The sequence below is a fragment of the Periplaneta americana genome, chromosome 10, assembly GCF_040183065.1.
Source record: "Periplaneta americana isolate PAMFEO1 chromosome 10, P.americana_PAMFEO1_priV1, whole genome shotgun sequence".
Lineage (NCBI taxonomy): Eukaryota > Metazoa > Arthropoda > Insecta > Blattodea > Blattidae > Periplaneta > Periplaneta americana.
This window is the reverse complement of record NC_091126.1, coordinates 153,160,357-153,184,542: the sequence shown is the minus strand read 5'-3', so window position 1 is coordinate 153,184,542 and position 24,186 is coordinate 153,160,357. Positions and strand designations below refer to the sequence as shown.

General features: G+C 33.9%; 1 protein-coding gene across 1 annotated transcript; it reads right to left on the bottom strand.

Moving 5' to 3' along the window:
• Window positions 1–861: 861 nt before the first annotated feature.
• Window positions 862–23,209, bottom strand: LOC138708110 (V-type proton ATPase 21 kDa proteolipid subunit c''-like). Its single transcript, XM_069838299.1, has 7 exons — window positions 23,067–23,209; window positions 20,856–20,904; window positions 15,417–15,500; window positions 12,329–12,482; window positions 11,572–11,695; window positions 7,871–7,986; window positions 862–1,223 (listed from the first exon to the last, which is right to left on the bottom strand). The coding sequence occupies exons 1-7, from the start codon at window positions 23,125–23,127 to the stop codon at window positions 1,209–1,211; spliced, it is 603 nt and encodes a 200-aa protein (XP_069694400.1). The 5' UTR covers window positions 23,128–23,209; the 3' UTR covers window positions 862–1,208.
• Between the last annotated feature and the right edge of the window lie 977 nt (window positions 23,210–24,186).

The window sequence follows — 24,186 nt, the reverse complement described above, 5'->3', positions numbered from 1 at the left end:
TTTGGTAATTGGATAATTAAGAGAAAGACTATCAGTAGCCAAGCGAGTAGAGCAACAATTTAATATTAGGAGATTCAATATTCCGAAATTAAAGGACGAGGAAACTAAGCAACATTATCAGGTCGAAATTTCAAATAGGTTTGCTGCTTTAGGAAGTTCCGACGAAGTTGATGAAGAATTAGATGTTAATAGCGTGTGGGAAAATATCAGAGATAATATCAAAATTGTAGCCGAGCAGAGCATAGGTTATGATGAAAGTAAGAAAAAGAAACCGTGGTTTGATGAAGATTGTTGCAGAGTAGTAGAAAGAAGGAAACAGGCAAAATTGAAATTCTTACAGGATCCAGTTGAGGCGAATAAAGATATTTATTTCAATGAAAGACGGGAAGCAAATCATACACTTAGGAATAAAAAGAGAGCTTATTTGAAGCAAAAACTCAGTGAGGTAGAAACAAGTAGTAAGCGAATTTCTATTTCTGCAGCTTTATTGACTGATATAATCTAGTTACCATGACTTATGAAATGATCCTCGTATAAACGAGTAAAAATGTGTCACTATAAAAATTAATAATTCATATTTGTTTAATACAAAATATAAGACTGTATTTCTTATATGTCACTATAAAAGAAGTGTCGCACTAACCACGGTTGATATTGTCAATTCTAACTGCATTTACAATTTTTCGAAAGAAAGTCAAAAGAAGAGGGACACAGAAAATCCATCATGATATGTATAGCTGTTGTATCTTTGAAAATCGTGCCTTTGATACAAAACTCACCAAAAATAATTTTATACATAAACCAGAAATTTGATATATTATACTTGCCCATTTTTCTTCTTTCAATAAATGTAAGAAATAATAGAGAGATAAAATTTTATTTACACACTTTATGGTTCACAAAAATTAACTCGAACCAAACTAAAAATCTGAATTAAAATTCATACATTCTAATATATTATCTCTATAGCTATTTAATACTGTACACTTCTCTCCAACATATCACGGAACTTTTTTTTAACACATCTATTTCATTTATTTAAGCCACAGAAAAGTAAACTAAAAAAATAACCTTAATTAAACCTATTGGATTTGTTCTGCTATCAAACAAAGCATGCAATGTTTTATAGTTGCAGTCTATCTTGGATGATCTTGCCAACATTTTCACTTGCATTGATGAAGTAAATATCTTCTCTGAGTTTCCTCTGACTATAATCTTGAGGTCTGAAAATAAACATTTTTTTAGTTAATTATTTATTTCTTATGATAACTCTATTAATTGAACTATTTATGAAAATTAATATTCAAAAAAATTAACTTTTTTTATAAATATTTTATCCAGTGTTTATATGCGAACTATAATCCTATGCATTTCTGTTTTCTCAGACATACATTTAAATAAAAATAAAGATATCCCTATCAAAGTTAAGAACCACACTATATGAAAAGTTTTTAAATAAGTTTCTCTCCTTAATACTGTCTTTGCTCATATTACGTCCCAGGTTGCCAGAGTGGAAGTCAAGGATCGGGAGCGGAAACAAAGTCTGGATGGCAAAGTGCCACACACACCTGAAGATTAGAAGATGGGGTCAAATTGAACACTCCCAGATGGGATTAATAGCCAAATTCAGCATGTTTCTAGTATTAAGTTTGTATTGTAATATATGCTACCGGTACTTTGTGTAATCCATTCTTTATACTGTGCTTTATTTTCGTGTATAGTTTTTATACGAGACTTATGCAGAGTTGAGACAGAAAACGTTACTAATAAACCGTGAATAAGCTATGGACGTATAAACTGGCTGTAACTATACAATGGGAATTGCTTTGCAGTAGTTATATACACGAAACCCCTTGTTTAAGTGTTGTATATAGCGAAAAAATGGCCGCCCTCTAACAGCTGTTCGTATCGACTGTCATTTTTTTTATGATAGTTGCCTTGTAACCACAGAAGAACAAACCAAAGAGCACAGATTAATTAGAATAATATTGCTGTAGCTTGTACTCTTGTAGCTTGTAGTGTTGTAATCGATCAGAGCCAGTTGTACTATCGATACTTAACACGGCACACTAGAGCGCTCTACCGGATGCAATAGAGAACCTCAGATATTCTATTACCTTTCGGAATGAAGTAATGATGAAACTATGACGTAGCTGTGTAACAGTCATACTGTTATACACGACGTATGTAGTGATTATTAGTAAGGAATTTACACACGACTTATAAACGAGCTACTCATTGTATAAGACAGTTAAACGTCTGTATATAGAGTTTTTATTAGTAAGACCGTGATGTATAGTTAAATAAATGTAGTTCTGCATGTTACTTAAATCAAGTTTGCACTGTATTATATGTTAAATTATGTAATTTTTCTTGTGTACTGGCAATGCCATGAATGCTTGTAATTCCTATGACTAATAAAATTAAATCAAATAAGTTGTTCACATTAATTTTCACATTACTGTATCAGTGTTGGTAGAACCAAACTACAGTAAAACCTCGATAAGACGCACCCGCTTATTACGCTATCCCGTGTAATACGCTTTTTTTGTCCAGTCCCTGCACATTTCATACATAACGCCTTTATAAAATACCCCGTTTGTTGCACTCAAGTCCCGCATAATACGCTATTTTTGTGGAATATTTTCGATGTAATTTTCAGCAATGTACTGTAACAGCAATGAAACATCTTGGTCACTGAACTCACTGGTGCCATTAACCTGAAAACTATTGGTATTCGACCCTTTCCCTGCGCTTTTAAACCTTCATACTTCATACCTTAGTATACCCCACCCTCTTGTTATGCTCTCTTACTCGACTCTTCACCTGCGTGCTTAAAGCCTACATACAGTTACAATACCTCACCCTCTTGATAACCCTCTTTCTCAAACAACATTCCTCACTCAACCGTACTAAATTCTGGAAATTTTTGCTGGTCAGTTTGTTGTCTTTAGTGTATTGGAGTGTCTGTGAATATGATTACAATGAGTGTTAAACAAAAAGTGCTTTCTGTGTCGGAAAAATTGGAAATCTTACGAAAGTACGATGAGAACAGTACTCTTACTCAGAAACAACTCTCTGATTCATTAGGAATCCCATCATCGACATTAAGAATGATAATAAAAAATCGCGACTCAATCACTACAGCTGTGACGTTGGGAGAATGTAATCGCAGAAACTGAAGTGTGGTAAACATGAGGACTTGAAGAACACGCACATGGCAAATAACTATAAATGACTCTTTTTTTTTCGAAAGAATTAAGTACAGTACATATTGTAAATGTCTTTGACGTACAGTACAGTAATTACATAATGGAGTAATACTGTATTACCTTTCATGAATCATGTATTTCAATAAAGAAAAATGCTAATAGATACTGTATATAAGTCAAAATTAGTATACCCGCCTAATACTCGGTCCCGGTTAATACGCGGTTTACACCTGGCCCCTTGAACAGCGTCTTATTGGGTTTTACTGTAAATTGTTCGTCAACACCTAAAATTTGCAAAAGTATAACAAGACTGGAGAAAACAAAGCAAGACGTGTAGAAATTTTGTTCATTCAAAATATATCCATCACTACAAAAAAAAATAGTAGAGTTCCTGAATATTACTGTGACAACCAATGGGACTTCAGTAACTCAAAACACTTCTGTTACTGGTGCCAAGATTGCTGACAAACAGTGAAAACTTTGAGTTTTGCAACCATCACCAATTGTTCAAGAGAAATAACATGAGAAAAAATAATGTCTATAATTATTCTCTAAGACAATATTAATAAATTATCTTTTAAATAAAAAACAATCAATTCATCATACCATAGCTGCCATTGGGAAAGGAAAATTGAAAAAAACCATAAGATTCAGAAAAGCTGAAAAATTGTCCAAAGGAATCATTCTCCTTCATGACAATGCCAATCGTAGAAATACTCTCACTGAACTTGATTGGAAGTTTTGTAACATCCTCCATAGTCCAGATTTATCCCTATGAGATTATCACTTATTTGGACTCTGAAGGAATTTCGGAGACAAAACATTTGCAACAAATGATATGCAATAAAAGAAGTGTGAATATGGTTGCATAACCAAAAACAAATGTTCCTCCAAGGAGGAATAAAAAAAAAGCTTTGTATTTGCTTGCATAAGTGTACCGATAAGCATTTTGAAAAATAAACAGAGTTGTCGCCCTGGGTGCCGCAGTCGGTATAGTGCTGGCCTCCTGTACCCGAGATAGTGGGTTCGATCCCAGCCTAGGTCGATAACATTTAACTGCGTAGATTTACTGGCATGTAAAAGAACTCCTTACTTACTTACTTACTTACTTACTTACTTACTTACTTACAAATGGCTTTTAAGGAACCCGAAGGTTCATTGCCGCCCTCACATAAGCCCCCCAGCGGTCCCTATCCTGTGCAAGATTAATCCAGTCTCTATCATCATACCCCACCTCCTCAAATCCATTTTAATATTATCCTCCCATCTACGTCTCGGCCTCCCTAAAGGTCTTTATCCCTCCGATCTCCCAACTAACACTCTATATGCATTTCTGGATTCGCCCATACGTGCTACATGCCCTGTCCATCTCAAACGTCTGGATTTAATGTTCCTAATTATGTCAGGTGAAGAATACAATGCGTGCAGTTCTGTGTTGTGTAACTTTCTCCATTCTCCTGTAACTTCATCCCGCTTAGCCCCAAATATTTTCCTAAGCACCTTATTCTCAAAGACCCTTAACTTATGTTCCTCTCTCAGAGTGAGAGTCCAAGTTTCACAGCCATACAGAAGAACCGGTAATATAACTGTTTTATAAATTCTAACTTTCAGATTTTTCGACAGCAGACTGGATGATAAGAGCTTCTCAACTGAATAATAACAGGCATTTCCCATATTTATTCTGCGTTTAATTTCCTCCCGAGTGTCATTTATATTTGTTACTGTTGCTCCAAGATATTTGAATTTTTCCACCTTCTCGAAGGATAAATCTCCAATTTTTATATTTCCATTTCGTACAATATTCTGGTCACGAGACATAATCATATACTTTGTATTTTCGGGATTTACTTCCAAACCGATCGCTTTACTTGCTTCAAGTAAAATTTACGTGTTTTCCCTAATCGTTTGAACTCCTGCGGGACAAAATTCCAGCACATCGGCGAAGCTGATTTAACCTCGGCAGTTGCGAGCGTCATTAAATAAAACATAATTTAATTTAATTTTAAACAGAGTTTGCTAATTTTTTTGTGTGCTATACAGCTAATGTTCACAAAAAATTAAGTCTGATTCAAATTGTAACCCCCTGCATACTTTTGATAAAGAAACATGAAACATGTTTCGTGTTGAAGTGAGAGAACATTTCATTGAATATATTGCCAGCTTTACTTGTCAATCTTAAAAAAACTAATATTAATAAAATAATAATTTATTTTATTTTACCTGGTAGAGTTAAGGCCTTAAGGCCTTCTCTTACACTCAACCAGATCTACATTTAATGCAAGTACATAAGTAATAATAATAATAATAATAATAATAATAATAATAATAATAATAATAATAATAATAATAATAATAATAATAATAATAATAATAATGTGAAATACTGTTATTGCAACTTATCTAAGTTACCAGTTAATCTGAATATATTAGAAATGTGAAGACAATTACTTAGGATTACCGTTTATAAAGTAAAAATACAATTATTTAGATATTTAAATATAATCACTATTCAATATAATGAAGAGAAAATCAATTCATTAAACTAGTCTGAAGAAAGCTCAAATTATTAATTATTTCTTACGAGTATTACATCTAAAATTACTATGTATGTGAAAAATCTCTAAATTGGGATAAAATGTGAGAGGTGACTAAAACTGTGGAAAAATTTGCATCCAGAATGTCTTTGAAAAATTCGAGGCCAAAATGTCAAAATTCGTGACTGTCTCGAAAAAATCTGGGCAAATGGTCTAATTATATAAAACAATGTGTTTATGCTGTTTAAGTCTCAAAAAGTCGTTCGTTTGCTGTCATTCCATAAATGTAAAGTAAAGTAACATTTATAAAATTATTTTCTTGATTTTAAAAATAAATGTAACTTATTATTACTCCATCGGCAAGTCTATCGTGCTATCAAAAAGGAGTGCGTTATATGGCAGTAAAAATTTTTAATAGCCTCCCTATCGATATAAAAAATGAAACTCAAAACATAAAATGATTTAGGGCCAAATTGAAGAAGTACCTAATTTCTCACGCCTTCTATTCTGTAGGTGAATTCATGACATTCAATAACACTTCATGAAATTTATACTAAAACTTTGTGTTGTACTAGTAGACTATATTGTAAATCTCGTCTGTATATATTTCATCTAGATTGTGACTATAAATTAAGATTTTATAATAGTAGGCCTATTAAGTTTTTTGACTTGTTCCATATTCTAGCTGTAAGCATGTATGAATACCATGGAATGTTAATAAATACAATACAGTACAATACAATACAAATTAGGTAGCTCAGTTGGTAGAACAACTGGAAGGTGCTGGACTCAATTCTGTGTGTTGAAGAAGTTTGTTGTCAAAACATAGAGAACGGCCCCAAAGTTCACTCAGCCTCCTATCAAATTGAGTACTGGCTTTTTCCTGGGAGTAAAAGGCAGGGGCGTATACTGGTTAAAGGGTTTGGGCTACCGCTGACCCTATTATTACACAAAATATATCTAACAATTACTTTAATTTTAATTACTATGGTAAAACTAATAATACAAAATTATTACATTACGTTATATTATAAACTTTTTCTTTTGTAATTTCCTTGAGCTACCGCCGGTAGCCCCGGTAGCCCGCAAAATACGCCCCTGGTAAAAGGTGTCACAGTGCTAACCATACTACCTCATTCCAGTGCCGAGGTCAAGAAAGAACGAAATTTTATCTTCATGCAAACAAGCGCCTTCTACACAGAAAGACTCCCTTTGTCTTTAAAATTTAATTAACTGTTTCGTTTGTACCCAAATCATATGTCTAAGCAGATTCCGAACAATTGTTATGCTTTTTATGTAAAACTGTGAAATTCAATCCTAACCTTCTCAGCATAGCAAAGCTCTATGCTGCCAATAAGAAATAGAAATACGTTTACTGTTATGTAACCAGGGGTATACTTCAGGCCTGGCGGACCCTTGCGCCACTAAGGTATTATTTTTCGAGGCTGGGCTGCATCTGGACACTTTTCTCCTTTCCATATTGTCGTCAAATTTTGAATTTAGAATAAGTCATATTTCATTCATATTTAAATAACTTCATAGTGAAGTCACAGTCTACTATATACAGTCACGAAGCTTGAGTTTTGTGGTGCTAGAAACAATAGACTGTGACGGTTCTATTTTGCATTGCCTGTAATGAGGCGATATTAGCGATCCTAATGGTGAGCAACTATCTAATGTTTGCATATTTACTACGTATTGAGCTTCACGACTGTATATACTAGACTGTGGTGAAACCTAATCCACAGATCTAACAACCTCTTTGTTTTGTTACCAGAAAGTCGCTCCAATTTTGTTTCCTATATGTAACCAACTGGTTCTGTTCAAACAGATTGGCCCAGTACTTCATGCTTGACCCAGTACCGGTAGCTTATGTTTCGAAATTCCATAGACAGGGCACTTTTCTTTTACTGTATGTAACTACCTCATTCCTCAATTCTGTAACATCTGTTTTTTGTAATATTGACATCTGTAATCTTTTCCTTTCTGAATGTTCAGATAAAATAAGCATAATTTACAGAAGAAAGAGGATTAATGTTTATGTGATACATTCTACCATTCCCGATTCTCTAATAGTACTGTAAGAATAAGGGGAATAGAGGTACTGTATATGTACAGACTTACCATATAAACACCCACAATCAAACCAAATAATCCAATGGCACTGGCAAAAATCTCTATAATGAGTATCTTTACAAAAAGTGAAGAATTTGCTGCATCTGATATAGCTGCTCCAGAGCCTGAAAATAAACAGACACGACTTCATCACAAGTCAGAATTTCAAACCAACGCACAGTGGTCTAGAATGCAAATTTAGCGGGACATATCAATAACTTTTCAACTACCTAACAGATTTTTATGAAATTTTACACAGTAGTTACAGGTAGCATATATGTTTTGTATGCAAGCTCTCGTTACGTTGGTATAAGGGGAACTACCCCTTATAGGGGGGCGCATTTAGACAAAATTAGAAACTTTTCTCCTATCTGACAGATTTTTATGAAATTTTACAAAGCAGTTACAAGTAGCATATATGTTTTGTATACAAGCTCTGACTACGTTCGTATAAGGGGAACTACCCCTTATAGGGGGTGCAATTAGACAAAATTAGTAACTTTTCTCCTATTTAACAAATTTTTATGAAATTTTACACAGCAGTTACAGGTAGCATATATGTTTTGTATACAAGCTCTCGTTACGTTGGTATAAGGGGAACCACCCCTTATAGTGGGGGCGCAATTAGATAAAATTAGTAACTTTTCTCCTATTTAACAGATTTTTATGAAATTTTACAAAGCAGTTACATGTAGCATATATGTTTTGTATACAAGCTCTGATTACGTTCGTATAAGGGGAACTACCCCTTATAGGGGGCGCAATTAGACAAAATTAGTAACTTTTCTACTATTTAACAGATTTTTATGAAATTTTACAAAGTAGTTACAGGTAGCATGTATGTTTTGTATACAAGCTCTCGTTACGTTGGTATAAGGGGAACTACCCCTTATAGGTGGGCGCAATTAAACAAAATTAATAACTTTTCTCCTATTTGATAGATTTGTATGAAATTTTACAAAACAGTTACAAGGAACATATATGTTTTGTATACAAGTTCTGATTACGTTGGTATAAGGAGAACTACCCCTTTTAAGGGGCACAATTATACAAAATTAGTAACTTTTCTCCTATTTAACAGATTTTTATGAAATTTTACAAAGTAGTTATAGGTAGCATGTATGTTTTGTATACAAGCTCTCATTACGTTGGTCTAAGTGTAACTACCCCTTATAGGGGGGCGCAATTAGACAAAATTAGTAACTTTTGTCCTATCTAACAGATTTTTATGAAATTTTATACAGTAGTTACACTTAGTATATTTGTTTTGTGTACAAACTCTGTTTACGTTGGTATGAACAGAAGTGCCCCTTACAGGAGGATGCATTTAGACAAAATCTTATGGGGGGAAAATGTAACATTTTAGGTACTATTGCACCTTTTGGACACTCGGGAAGCTTATTTGGTACATAATTAACAGGCTGTCATCTTGAATTCCCTGAATTATACTGAGGAAGCAGTTTCGGTTCATAGATATTGAAATAACTGCAACCGAGAAAAATTGCACTACTGTACCTCGAAAGAATAGAGCTCATAAATTATTACTTCCGCAAATCTGCGCTGCTGATCCGGAGCTGCGTTCGGGCTTGGGTTGGATTCCCCTTTGGACTTTGGTTTCTTCGGAGGTTTTCCCCAGCCGTGGGACTGAAGCCGGATGGTCTATGGCGAGTCCTTGGCATCAACCCCTTTGATTTGATTACCCCCTTTGATTTGATTACCTGGTTGGGTTTTTCCGAGGTTTCCCCCACCGAAAAGGCAAATGCCGGGTAATATTTTGGCGAATCCTCGGACCTCATCTCATCTCACTACATCTCGCCAAAATGTAAAAAAAAATGTAAAAAGATTGTACAAAATTGTAAAAATTGTAGAAAATTACTAAATTGTAAAACTATAAAAATTTGTAAAAATTGTAATTGTAATATTGTAAAATGTTGACATGTTCCACATCTTAAAGCTTCATTGCTCATGTAAGATCTATGGAATAAAATAAATGAATGAATGAATGAATGAATGAATGAATGAATGAATGAATGAATGAATGAATGAATGAATGAATGAATTAAGACTAGATTTAAAATAGAGGTAAATAGTGGAGGAAGTGAAAAAAAATCATTTTTTGACGAACCAAAGGGGTTTTTTTTTTCTCTACCTTAGCAAAGTCTGCACTCAATGGTTATATTTATATTTTGTCCCGTGTCCATTCATGCTAATTTTACATACTATAATAACATTAAATGTAACACAAACAAACAGTGTTACATACCTAAAGAACTACTTGACATGTTGATACCAAATATGAATGGAATCGACTATTTACAACAGAGTTACAGCACAAAGAAAACGGCAGACTCGCGGCGCTTGCTGAGTAAGAATGCTGGGTGGTGAAATGTGGCATGTTACCGGCTTCTTATCTCGCTATGCAGCCACCTCCGCTGATTAAGATAATCAATTGAGTGTTGCTCAGTTATATAGGAAAAATAATTTAAGGGTTTAATTTCATTTTTTTACATGTCATTTTTCTGCATTTGTCCTCCTAAATATGGATTTTAGACCACTGTGCAACGTGACAATTTTGATGTTCACAAATTTTATTCCTATTAACCCTAGAATGCTAGACAGTAGGAATACACAATAATGCATAACAGAGGTCCCTAAGACCCCTTGTTTAATTAATGAAGTAGGCCTAAATATGAATTTTCTTCTCTTGGGACTATGAAAAACTTGAAATAATCAACACATTTATTAAATAATAATGTCTATCAAAAAATAAAAAAAACAATATATGTATTAATCAACTAATATTATATATACATCTTGATTATACAACTTTTAAGACTATATCACTTCGGAATATGTATTATATATCTTTCTCGTGTTAAATTTTACAGAACTTGGTTAACATGTTTCAGCCTGTTATGGGCCATCTTCAGAACTCATTATTATATGATAAAAATGTCTTGTCATTACACTAATTAAGTTGTTTAGAAAATTTTAAGGCGTGTTCTAAATATTTTTTATGTTTCAACAAAATAAAATTAGATCTTAATATACTATATAAATCTTAAATATTACATTTTCATTTGAGATAATTTTTCTTGTGAACACAAAACTAGTCACAAATTCTACAATTTCACTCATTTACAACACACCGTTTACAGACCCTTACTCTATGTTCATTATATAAGAATAATAACATTCACAAAACCACAGAGTAAAAAAAAAAAAAACTATAAAAATAATCAAAATGTTTTATAGCCCTATTATTAAGAAGAACAGGGAGATAAATACCTGCGAAAGTCATCCTGAGCAAGGTTTGTCTTTACGGTTAGTATCTCCATCACTGAATTGACTGAGCCAATTTAATGTTTTTAAAACTAACGACCCTTTACTTTCTACTTTACATACATCTTCAGCTGCTCACTAAGCATTCAAACTTTCTTTCCGAAAGAATCTAAGAAGGATAAGAATTACGATTTTGTCGTCTAACATTCTCGGCAGGATTTTCGAGAATATATAATATACATAAATACATTTACACTCTTCTTAAAGTACCGGTACCTATCATTCAAAATAGTACCATCAACAGATAAATGGTACTGGTAAACAAATGGTCCAGTTACCTAGTAACTCAAAGACAAATGAGTAGTGCATTTATAGGAAAAAATATTTCAGCCAACCTAGTACCAGTACCTACCACATATTGCACTTACCAACGGATCCTACAGCTAGTCCACAAAACAAATCCACCAATCCAACACATAAGCCACCACCGAAAGTTACATATGCAGCCATCATTTTCTTTGGATCTGTTACTCCTCCAATTACTGCATTTTCCTAAAAGAAAAATAAAATTTGAAAAATAAAGAGCAATTGCACAGAGAATCTGGCATCATGAAAGTCCAACCGCTTCATAAAATTATACAAAATTACAAAGAAGTGAAAGGAATTATCATCTTTAGTTAATATGCTGAATGTACAGATATTGGATAAGACCCATTAAAAGAAGATACCGGTAGTAGTTTTGTTGTTCAGCCTGTGATAAATTGATTCTGTTCCCATCAATTTTAACATATGAAGAGTTCGCGGGAAAAAACGATGAATGTCACAGTTTTGTTAAGGCTGATGTCATTATCTAATTCAATGGGTCACTACGAAATTTAATGTTGTTCTTATGAAAAATGGTAAAAAGGAGAATTATCACCACGAATACAGTAATCCTTTCCTTTATTTTCTATAGAAACAGCACTACATCTTGCAGTTATAGACTCAATTAGATCATTATCTAATCCTTAACAGAAATGTGACATTCATCGTTTTTCCCGCGAACTCTTCACATGAGAAAGCTACTGGTTTTGGAGAAAGTTTCGTAGATTTTGCAGACAGATATATTTAGTCCTTTAATCCACACCATAACAAGAAGTAATGTACTGTGTTTGTTATTTAAAAAAAATAAATTTGTAATCTTACTTCAAATGCTGATGTACCAGCCAGAACAATAGCTGTAATTAATCCATAAATGGCAACAGCTTCACAGAAAATGACAGAAATCAAGTTCTTGGTCTTTATACGCGGTGCCTTCACACCTCCGCCAACAATGCTAGCACCTGTAGTGTAGATTCCACTGTAAATTACAATCCACACAATAAAACATTTTTAAGAAATATAAGAACGACAACATTTATTTTTGGGTATGTCAAAAAGAAGTCCTAACATTCTAGGAGTGGGGGATGTAAGATTGTAAAATTCCTTTGCAGAACGAAAAGTTACATTTGTTCGGATTAAATTTTTGTACAGTAGTGGCAAAAAAACCGGACCGACCCTTGTAGTTGATTTCAGAGCCTTGTTCACTCCAGAGCACGATAGACTTTTAACTAAGACTTTCGTGGTTCGAATCCTGCCTGAGAAGGAAACTTTTTTTTGTTCCTTATTCAAATTTGTTCCCAATATTTTTCGATTGCAGCGATATTTTACTACTTAATTAACTTATTATTCCCAGAACATGAATTTTACCATCAATCGAAAAGTATTGGGAATAAATTTGAATAAGGAACAAAAAATAGTTTTGTTCCCAGGCAGGATTCGAACCACGAAAGTCTTAGTTACCAGTCTATCGTGCTCTGGAGTGAACAAGGCCCTGAAATCAGCTACAGGGTCGGTCCGGTTATTTTTGCCACTACTGTACATTTAGAAGACAAAACAAAATTTTTTCAATCATTTATTGTCATAATACACTACACTCTTAAATTGACTGAGCATATTGGGAATTAAATCAATATTTCATATGATACAATTTTTATCTCGAAAATGAAGTGAAAACGACCAAAATTGTATTACATCTTTGTATGAAATATCTCAAAGAAGCGCCCTGAATGTAATGACATTACTTACAGGTCATCTTGCATATTTCATTTTTATTTATAATTATTAAAAAAAAATAGTTCTACAATGTTGGTTATTCTGTGGAAGCTAAAATCCATTCTGCCTTAAAAAACTTGATAGTCACCCACTGCTTGCTTTGAATCCTAGTAAGTTACTCCCAGATCTTTGACTACGGTACTGATAAGGCAAATTCCTGTAGTAACAGCAAAACCAAACTCTTTCGTCATTCGCATAATCAAACAACTTTTTCTTTCTATCTATTATACGTTTCTGAGAGAGGAAAGCTCTGCAAACACTATTCTTCTTGGAGGCATGCTTTATTCTTGTGCCAGTCATGGGTACAGCTTCCATTCAAGTCTTATTTTCTCCCTGCTGTCCAACTGCAGTTCTCTTTAACATATTAAATAATTTATAGTTCTTCATTTGTCATGAACGAATGAGGAGGCAAGAATCTGGTGGATATTCTGCACAAAAGATGCACAGCAAATGGTGGTTAATTATGCCACTCGTAGGTTTTCATTTACATATATTCTACACAACCTAATTACACTGAACAACAAATTTTTACTTTTTGCCTTGCTCCGAAATAAAAATAGGTGAATATTACTAATATGGGTCCCCTAAATCTGAATTTATAATCCAAATTGCTTCATCACGTACCATTTTCCGGGTAAAGTGAATTGAATTTTTTTTATGACAAAACTTATTTGTTTTTAATTTTTCACTGCTACTGATAAAATTACAACACACTAGGGATTCAAAATTCCTCATAATATTTGAAAAATATGTACTGGATACAAAAATGATGTTACATAGTTTAAAAGACAACAACAATAAAAATATTTCATGTATATAATGAGAAAAATCTCGGAATTTGAACTTGTATTTAAAATAATTTTCTGGATGACTTCTGTTTATAACTAGACCCAGGACTGTATTTTACAAGGAACCAACAATAGTCTGCAAGCATGCTGGATGATGATCTTCCTTTATATAGCCTTTCCATTTCAGATATTTCTTGATAAAATCTTTCCCCATGCTCATTGCTCACTGCTCCAAAGTTAGGAGGAAAGAAATCCAAATGAGAATGTAAAAAGTGCATTTTGAGAGACATATTACACTTCATTTTGTCATATGCACTTAACATGGTTTCCACAACAAGTTCTATGTAGTTCTCTGCCCTAGATTTTCCAAGGAAATTTGAACAAACATCTTTGAAAGCTCGCCATGCCATTTTTTCTGTAACGGAAAGTTTTTTCTCAAACAAAGGGTCAGCCATAACTTTGTGAATTTGTGGACCAATGAAAATGCCCTCTTTTAATTTTCCTTCACTCAAACTGGTAAACTTTTCCATTAAATACTGAAAACCACACCCTTGTTTGTTCATTGCATACACCTCATTTTTAACTGTTAAGAAATTTACATAATAGAAGGGACCAATATCTGTTTATTTATTAGAAGTACCAAATAACATGCCAACAAACATAAGAAATCGGAAATAAGTCATAAACTCATAAAATGCATTAGCATTTGTTTTGGTTTATACCCCCAACTCGCGCCAGATGTTTCCTGGGGGAGCACTTATCGAAAAGTGAAATCATAGTATAATATCTTAAAAACCTTACGTGATACGAAGAAAAGAGATGCATTTTCGGAATCAACGCACACCAAACCATAAGGAACACATTGTTTTAAGTCGAAGCAAAATTCTTGTTGTTCAGTGTTATCAGAGGTACCGGTACATAAAAAAGAAAAATGTGTACCGGTACAGATTATTTGTAGTATTAATCGTACACTTTACGACATATGAAGTCTCAATCTAGAATAATTGTTTCTACGTAATTTACATTTCATAAATGATTAATATTTAACAAGTTTTATGAATAATATTATTTTCTCTTAGCATGGCAATATTCTTCTATATAATATGAACTCGAAAAAAAAAAAACGAATTATAAAAAAAAAAAAAACAAATTTGAGGTTATTTGTAAATTGAAAATGATTCCATCTTGAATCTTGCGTACATTACTTTTAACTTTATTACAAAAGATTGATAAATTGGCACTTACTAGTGTTAATTATTAAACGTGCGTGCACCAATTTATCAATTTTTTGAAAATGATTATTTAAAATTTGCCCAGATTATTAAAATACCTAAGTCAATAAAAACACTTACATTGCAGCTCCAACGACTGATAAACCAACGCAGAGTCCAATTCCCAAACTAGCCCACATGAATGGACTGGTTTCCTCTAGAAACCTGTACAATAATATTCATTGTTTGTTAGTTACGCATATTTAAAATTAAACATAAATGAGTAGATGTATTGTAGGCCTATTGTACTGTACTTAAAATTCGATCACTAAATTCAGTAATCTTTATATGAAACAACGAATCAAAGTCAGGATAGTAGAAAAAATGTCACAAGGAAGCAGGGGCGGCTCTACAATAAGAACTGCAGAGCTGCAGAACCGCCCTTTAAATGGACCTGAAAAAATTAAAAATATAAAACATGCTTTTATGTAATCTAGTTCATTGTTTCATTTATTTTTCCAATTCATTCTCCTTCGATTCGAGATTTTACTGTCTGTAGGAGCCTTGAACTGCTCGAGAATTTTAGCTGTAGTGTACTTTTCGGATCTGTGATCGGCAGTTCTTGAAGCTCAATGTAGGGTAGTCGGCAGCAGAAAACTGGTTTTCTTCACCGTCCCATAAGACTGCATTAGAGCTGCAACCAAAACAGCTCTCTCCGTATATACAAAAGAACCGCCAACACCCTCGTCTCTTTATGACCTGCGTTAGAACACATAGGCTTCTGGAATACTGTATATCATTACAGTTCCAGTGTGTTACAGTACTGTGGGTGGTGTGATGTGATTAGTCAATGTGTCTAAGGAAATATTTTATATTAAAAATGAATGAAATGAAAACCTAATCGACCAACCCTTTTCGAAATTAAAAGAGAAATTGCATGTTAACTCAAGAAATTAGGACGTCCTACACAAAATTTAAATATTGAAATTTCTGGAAAAATCAAGGAAATCATGTAGTCTACTAGCCATTTTAGTACCGAAATGTGTAATGGAAACGATTGGTTTTTTGCTGCTCTCATGAAAACACTTTCTGTATTCTGTTTAGAGAAGAAAATACATGGACAAACACCGGAGTGAAGGATTTAGTTAATTTGACATAAAAAACTAGAAAAGCATGTGGGGCACATCTCCACTACGTGACTAGTTGTACCAGGTGGGAGAGGTGTAGCGCACGGATGGTTGGAGTACAATTTCGTGTGCACAGTCAACTTCCAGAAGGCGCTGTAATTACATGCATTATCCGATGTAGATGCAATAAACAGCATGCGTTTGCTAAATACACTATTTTTCATGCAGAACTGCCAACCTTGTAAACGCGGGCCGCTACTGGAAGGAAGTGAAATAGGGAGAGGAGTACATCAAGGATGTCCTTTATCACCTACCCTGTTCAACATCTACTTGGAGGATTTAGTGAGGAATTGTTTTCAGAACATGGGAGAAGTGATAGTAGGAGGAAGAAGAATAAAGTTCATAAGATTTGTTGATGATATGGTGTTGTTAGCAGAAGAGGAGATGATACTAAGGGATATGCTACTGGAGCTAAATAACAGCTGTGAGCAGTATGGGATGAAGATAAATGCAAATAAGACGAAGATCATGGTTGTAAGAAGAAAAATAAAGAAGGTAAACTTACGAATTCTAAATGAGGCAGTAGAGCAAGTGGACAGTTTCAAATACTTGGGATGTACTACTGGGTGTTCAGTTCAAAATGTGTCTTGGCTCGCTGTATGCCGTCATGTGGCTAGCTGATGAGCCTAGAGAATTCAATCTTCCTACACTTCCGCATCTCAGGTGTATAACCTAAGAGGCAGAGAAGTTGGCTAGCAAGTACGGCGTTCATTCTGAAGAGTACGTACCGATATGTACGGTAACGCCAGTAGTGGCAGGAATGTGAACTGTTTGGAAATACGTACTGTCGGGATATGGGGAGAGGGTTAAGACGATTACTTACGTATTTGTTGACATTAACTTCGATGGTCAACATGGACACGGAGCATTTGATTTGTGTTGTGGAATGTTACCGTACGCAACCGATGATAACAAATACCCTGCATACGACTTGCCGGCACAAAACACAGTTCGAAAGAGGTTATGGTAGCACACAGACCGTACAGACCGCCATCTGTTGCTACGACGTTCAAGTTATACCGTACACGTTCTCAAGTTCAGATCGAAGAACGCCTTAAATAATAGGCAACTTCTCTAACATATAAGCTGAAACTCGCTTCAAATCGGTGACCCAACAACAGTGACGTCATGACACACTTTGAAATGAACACTCAGTATAAGCAGTAACATGAGCTGCTGCCAGGAAGTCAAAAGAAGAATAGTAATGGAAAAGGAAGCTTTTAATATAAAAAGGAGCATCTTCTGCGGAAATCTGGAAAGAGAACTGAGGAAGACACTAGTAAAATGCTTTGTGTGGCGTGTGGCATTGTATGGAGCAGAAACATGGACATTACGACGAAGTGAAGAGAAGCAAATAGAAGCATTTGAAATGTGGATATGAGTAAAAATGGAATGTGTGAAGTGAACAGACAGAATAAGAAATGAAGCTCTATTGGAAAGAAACTGATCAGGAAGAGGAAAAGGAATTGGCTGGGTCGCTGGTTGAGAAGAAACTGCATACTGAAGGATGCGCTGAAAGGAATGGTGAATGGGAGAAAAGTTCGGTCCAGAAGAAGATATAAAATGATAGACGACATTAAGATATATGGATCATATGCAGAGGCAAAGAGGAAGGCAGAACATAGCAAAGATTGGAGAATGCTGGGTTTGCAGTGAAAGACCTGCCTTTGGGCAGAACACTATGAATGAATGAATCAATCAATCAACATATTACATGAAATAGGCCATGTCAAAAACTAATAACTAAAAAATCAAATCATATTTTTTTAAGTTCACAAATTCATCAGTACTGTACAAAGAACCATATTCATTGTTAACCACTTTTTAAAATAAAAAATTTAAATCTATTATTGTTTACTAATGCTGCACGAGAAGGAGTAAATTAAAGAGCTGATTTACAATTATTATACTTTACTTAGTCTAGTAAAATACTGATTAGTTTGGTTACTTATCCTTGTATCATAATATTGAAAGGTATTTACTGTACTGAGATATCAACTTTGAACACTCAATACTGCAGGAATTCTATTTTTAAAACTAAACGAAGCATCATTGAGGTGACTTCATGGCTAAAATGAGCTACAAAAGATGGAAGTGATATAACTGTGCAGATTGAAGGGAGCAATAGAATTCTTAAAAGAAAAACTACTAATGCATTTTCTAATTAAGTGCACAGTTAATTAAAAAATGTAAAGTCTGCATAGTCTAGCAAGAGCATATTGCCAGCTCACCTACGAATACACAGGAACTCAGGCCTGGGTAGCAGTACTCCGTCCTTTTGTCACTTCAGTAGGGTTGTCAGACTTTCTGACGCCAAGGAATAACAATATAATGTTAATCTTTTTATTTTATTTGCAATAAAACCGCCCATTTTATTTAAGAACTTCCTTATCAGTTTCTCTAATGATAAGAGTAAGTATCAGAATCGTACGGATTTTTTTTATTAAGTAAATCAGTGTTGTACTATTTAGGGAAAAATTGTTCTTTCTGAGAAAAGTATTCATTTGCAACTAACACAGGGTTTGTCCACCATTGTGGCTGAGGGGTTAGCGAGTCTAACTCCGAACCCAGCAGGCCCGGGTTCGATCCCCAGTCAGGACGAGTTGCCTGGGTGAGGCTTTTTCAGGGTTTTTCCCTCACTCCTATGGACGAATATCAGGTAACTTTATCAGGCGATTGGAACCCCACTCATCTTCGCCACTTCCTCTCCTATTATCCTTTCATTCATCATCCCATTATTTCTTCTGGTTTTTGATCGCTCTACAGGCGGCCCTCCAAAGCTGCTGGCTCTCTCGACCGGCCTCCGTGGATTGTATTCATTTGATGATGCATAGCTTCTGCAACAGAACCCGGGACAGGATTTCTGCCTCGAACCGTTAAGGGAGCCTTGGGGGGGTTGCCGAAGCAGGAATGGTACATGGATTTTGTTGGCTGTAGGGACCAGTCGTTAAGGGGGGTCAAGTGGTTAGGTCGGTGCAACTCATCCCTTATATAGAGGGTGTACAATAGACCTCAGGTCGTAATGCGTGGGATGTTCCCTCCCTCCCTCCTAACAAGAAAAAAAAAACACAGGGTTTAAGCCACAGTAGCATTTGTTGCATTTTGCTACTCGACTTCTACAAATGCAACAAACTTTGAATGAAAATGTGCAAAAATGCGACAACCACATTGAACTTCAGAAACGAAGATGGTAATTTATTTATTTATTGGGTTATTTTACGACGCTGTATCAACATCTCAGATTATTTAGCGTCTGAATGAAATGAAGGTGATAATGCCAGTGAAATGAGTCCAGGGTTCAGCACTGAAAGTTACCCAGCATTTGCTCGAATTGGGTTCAGGGAAAACCCCGGAAAAAATCTCAACAAGGTAACTTGCCCTGATCCGGATTTGAACCTGGGCCACCTGGTTTCGAGGCTAGATGCGCTGACCGTTACTCCACAGGTGTGGACTCAAAGATGGTAATGGAGAAAATGAAATCAGAGATGTGTTTGAACTAATCTGAATTTAAATGAAATGCTAATGGCATGGGCAATGTTCAAAAAGTTATTGAGCAATAGGTGTTCAGGAACTGATTTCAAAGAGTTGGTGCAATTTATGTAAATTAAGTGAACAATTTCTTCTAATTGATTTATATAATTCTATTGCACATTGTAAATTGTGTGCGAAGATTTAGTTGCATGAATCTTTTAACAACTGGAAATAGAAACCGCCTTTCAGTAAAAAGTGTTAGCACTCTGCTAACAATAAATCTTGAAGGGTCTACTAGTAAAGAATTTCAATGTTTAGAGTGTCCATAAAATAATGTATTTTAATGTGATGTAAATTCAGCAGTAATTGATTCTAAACATACTACGTCTAATGATTTACTTACAGAAGTACGGTATATCTAGAGTGTGATAAGATGGATTGAAAGTAACAAAACTCGAAGAAATAAATTACATAGCGGTAACTTTTTGATTCTGCATACTTTATTAATTTTATCTTTCTGCACAATTATTTATAATATTCCACAAGCATTCCACAATTCGCACAAATATAATTTTACGTTTGTGCATTTTTGCGACAATTATTTATTTTCTAGCTTAAACCCTGGACTAACATAATCTGGGTACTACCCAGCCTACTCTATCCAAGGAATGCACTGTTAAAATCTGCACAGTTATATTACTCCACGAAGCACATAAGTAAGAAACTTTTGCTCAGAAAAGTTCTACACTGTAGCTACCTAACACTACTGAATTATGTATACAGTATAAAACAGACTTTTATCGATAACTGTCGTCTTTTAAATGAGGAACAGATTTTTTGAATATACAAATGGGTGTTACCCGTGGTGTATCAAGTCCATTCATTATGAAGGATAACATAACATTTTAATAAGATAAATTACCATCCCAAGCTGAGTCTTTCTCCTCTTCCAGTTAGTAAATAAAACAAAACTGAAACAGATAAAATAACAGAATTTAAGAATGTAATTTATACACAACACAGCAAGTCACCTGAAGTTCCAACATATCACTGAACTGGTACAATGGCATAGTCACATTAAAACTTATGCTGTCATGTAAAGTATGGAATGAGGATAAGACTAAGAAACCAATATAATTATTACAATTAAATGGAGTATTATAATTATAAATATGTACACAACATCATTAAAATATTGAGAGAAGCAAGAAAACGTTTAAAAAAATTAATTAAAAAGTAAACTTCCTCGTCTTGATTATACATCTTAATTACACACTTTTATCACTTAAGGGGTAAGGTACAGCTTACAGCTTTGGAAATATTCAACATTTTTTTCCTCCATTACTGTATCTTGTACAATAATGAAAATTGGTACATGCGTAGATCATATGCAGAGACTAAGAGGAAGGCAGATAATGGGGAAGATTGCAGAATGCTGGATTTGTAGTGAAAATTCTGACATATATATATATATATATATATATATATATATATATATATATATATATTATAATAACAACAACAATAATATGAAGAACCTTTCTTGTGTATATTCTAAGGGATGGTACTAAGTTAAATCATTCTGTGAAATGTACTGGGAGTGAATTGAGAAGGGTTTTTTTTTTTTTTCCATGCAAAGACCTGAGTATCTGAAATTGTACTTAATATTCTGGATTTTGAGGAAGTTAAGAGAAATGAGTGTGACTTTAACTGCTCGCCTTATTTGAGGGTAGTGGGTAGTGATGCCTGTGTGAATAAAGAATTTCAGTACCGTACAAAAGTTTAGTTCAGTATTTCTAGGCTTTTAGTGTTCAGAGTGGAATAGAATCATTATACAATCAATTCTGAATTCAGTGGTATAAAAGACAAATTAGTTTCTTATCCAAGTGCAAAAGAAAAGCCCTAACTGATAACCTGTTTTTCCACTTTGCTAAATGTACCTCATTCTTCAGGTGCACATTACTTGCTACGATCTTCACTCATATTCCTTTTATTTTTAAAGTTATCAAGTAACATATATTGTAAATTCTAAAGCAAAATTTAATTAAATATTTCACCCTTAGTGACAGAAAAAATATTGAACTTTGATTAACAATTTTTGCCATTTTTTCAATCCATATATTTTTTCCTCGTATTATGTGTGTGATATTCTTAAACCTGTATATCTACCTTGTAGAATACAGGCTGCAGAAAACACTGTAAAAAAATTCATGTAAATTGGTTTAGTAGTTTCAGAGAAAAATGCATTAAAGTTAAAAAAAAATATCAAGTTACGGAAAATTGCATTACAAAATAAGGATGTATGAATTACATGCACTGCCATATGTAAAGAGGTTATTTAAAGGGCTTATCTGCAGAGATATCCCCCACAATATATATTGTTTTAAAGAGCAAGTTTTGTAGTCATTTTTTTTAAACACAAAATAAATAATCGAATTTTTGACCCCTCATCTCTACCTGATCCCATTAAATCTCATAATATTAATTGTTGCAAGAGGGGTAAAACGTATAATGAAAAAGTGTGAGTCATTTTCATAACAAAGACTTTTTTATAATTTTTAATTGCGCATTCCTTCTATCTATTATGTGAACATCAAATACGGTACTGATAATTGAATAAATAAATATATAAATAAATAATTACTTTATTCATGTTATAATATTACTTGAATAGTCTTTATATTTATGAATTCAGAAGACACACAACTTTAACTTAAACAGTCAAAATTATAACAAATATGCCCTTTAAATACATGACAGAAAGAGATTCAAATTATAGGCCTACTGTATATTTTTATTTTTGTGCTATTTCAACATAATCTTGAATTTAACTTACATACACCAACCGACATAACAGAACATTCTTTCGTTAATTTGTAAATTATTTCCCACTCACCAAAGAATGCAAGTACTCTATGGACAGATATTGAAGACGAACATTTTTTTCTCGAACTAATTTCTTTTAATAATTGGTATGGATGTGAAACTCTTGTTACCTCCACTGCATGCGCAAGCATAAGCAGTATAAAATGAGGTAAGTTGAAGTAGTTTTGCAACTGTGTATGTATTGCTGTAAGCACTTCATTATTTTTTAAATAACAACCATAATATTATAGGTACTGTGATTACTTACTGATTCCCAACACTAAAAGGGTGAGAAATCCTACATAGATTTTTCCTATTGTGTATCTCATTTTCACGTCTCACTTCTCACCTGGCAGCGTAAACACTCATGTGACATAGTCAGGCAGTCAGTTCTACTAAAAGATTAGATACTCTTATCTTATCACACAACCAGAAATGAGGTAAATGTCGGAGGTGCAAAATCAACTGTCTAAAAGAAGTGACACAGTTTGTAATTATTAATTAGTGGTATAAAACAGTGCCAGAAAATCCTGCACACAACCCAGGAACATTTCATTGCAGTGAACACACATTCTTAAAATATTTTTCATGTACAGAAAAGTAAAAGTGGAACAAGTGACTATAAAGAATTCTCTCTTATGAAAGCAATAGAGGTTATATCTAAGCTGCTAAGTACAGTAAATACGTTACAAAGTCGCCTTTCTCTCCGAAGTTTCGGCTAAGTTACGTTCTTTAAGGGGACACTATGGGGTTTTTTAAAACTTTTTTCCTTTTGGACTAATTTTAATGAGATTTGCAGGGTCTGTTCAGTGTGTCTTCAGGAGCAAGATTACTGGTACCAATTTTCGAGTTTCTATGATGAAAAGTTTCATTTTTTTTGTTTTTTTTTTTTCAGATTTTTGGGGGTTAAGTCTGGCCCCCCCATTTTTTAAGAAAATATTAACCCAAATTTGTGTGCTTTAGATATGTTATAAATTAAAGGCGAGTAAACAATTCCTGGTATTACTTTCATTCATATGCCAAGTTGCATTATAGGTACTTAATTTTTAATTTTGGCTTCTTAAATTCATTAAATTTTCAATTTAAAAATCATAAATTTGATATTACATACTTAAAAAAACTGATACCAGGAATCATTTTTATACATAAGATAATTAAAATGTAAAAGTTTGAAGAAGAATGGATGATATTTACTGTAACAATTAGGGGTCATTTGTCTTTAAAAAAATCATGAGAAACTGACTTTAAAGTTTCTACTATATCTGTACATGAAAAAAACTTCATTTTAAACATGTTTACATCTCGAATTCGGTTGAATTCTTTTCTACATCGACAGAGGACATGTATGAGTCACCAAATCTAAAATAAAAATTGCCCAAAAATCTACT

Coding starts and splice junctions, on each gene's coding strand:
- LOC138708110 (XM_069838299.1), bottom strand. CDS start 23,127: ATGAGATACACAATAGGAAAAATCTATGTAGGATTTCTCACCCTTTTA. Junction 15,501..20,855: donor GAAAGACTCAGCTTGGGATG/GTAATTTATCTT, acceptor ATTATTGTACAG/GTTTCTAGAGGAAACCAGTC. Junction 11,696..12,328: donor CTGGTACATCAGCATTTGAA/GTAAGATTACAA, acceptor TTTTTCTTTTAG/GAAAATGCAGTAATTGGAGG.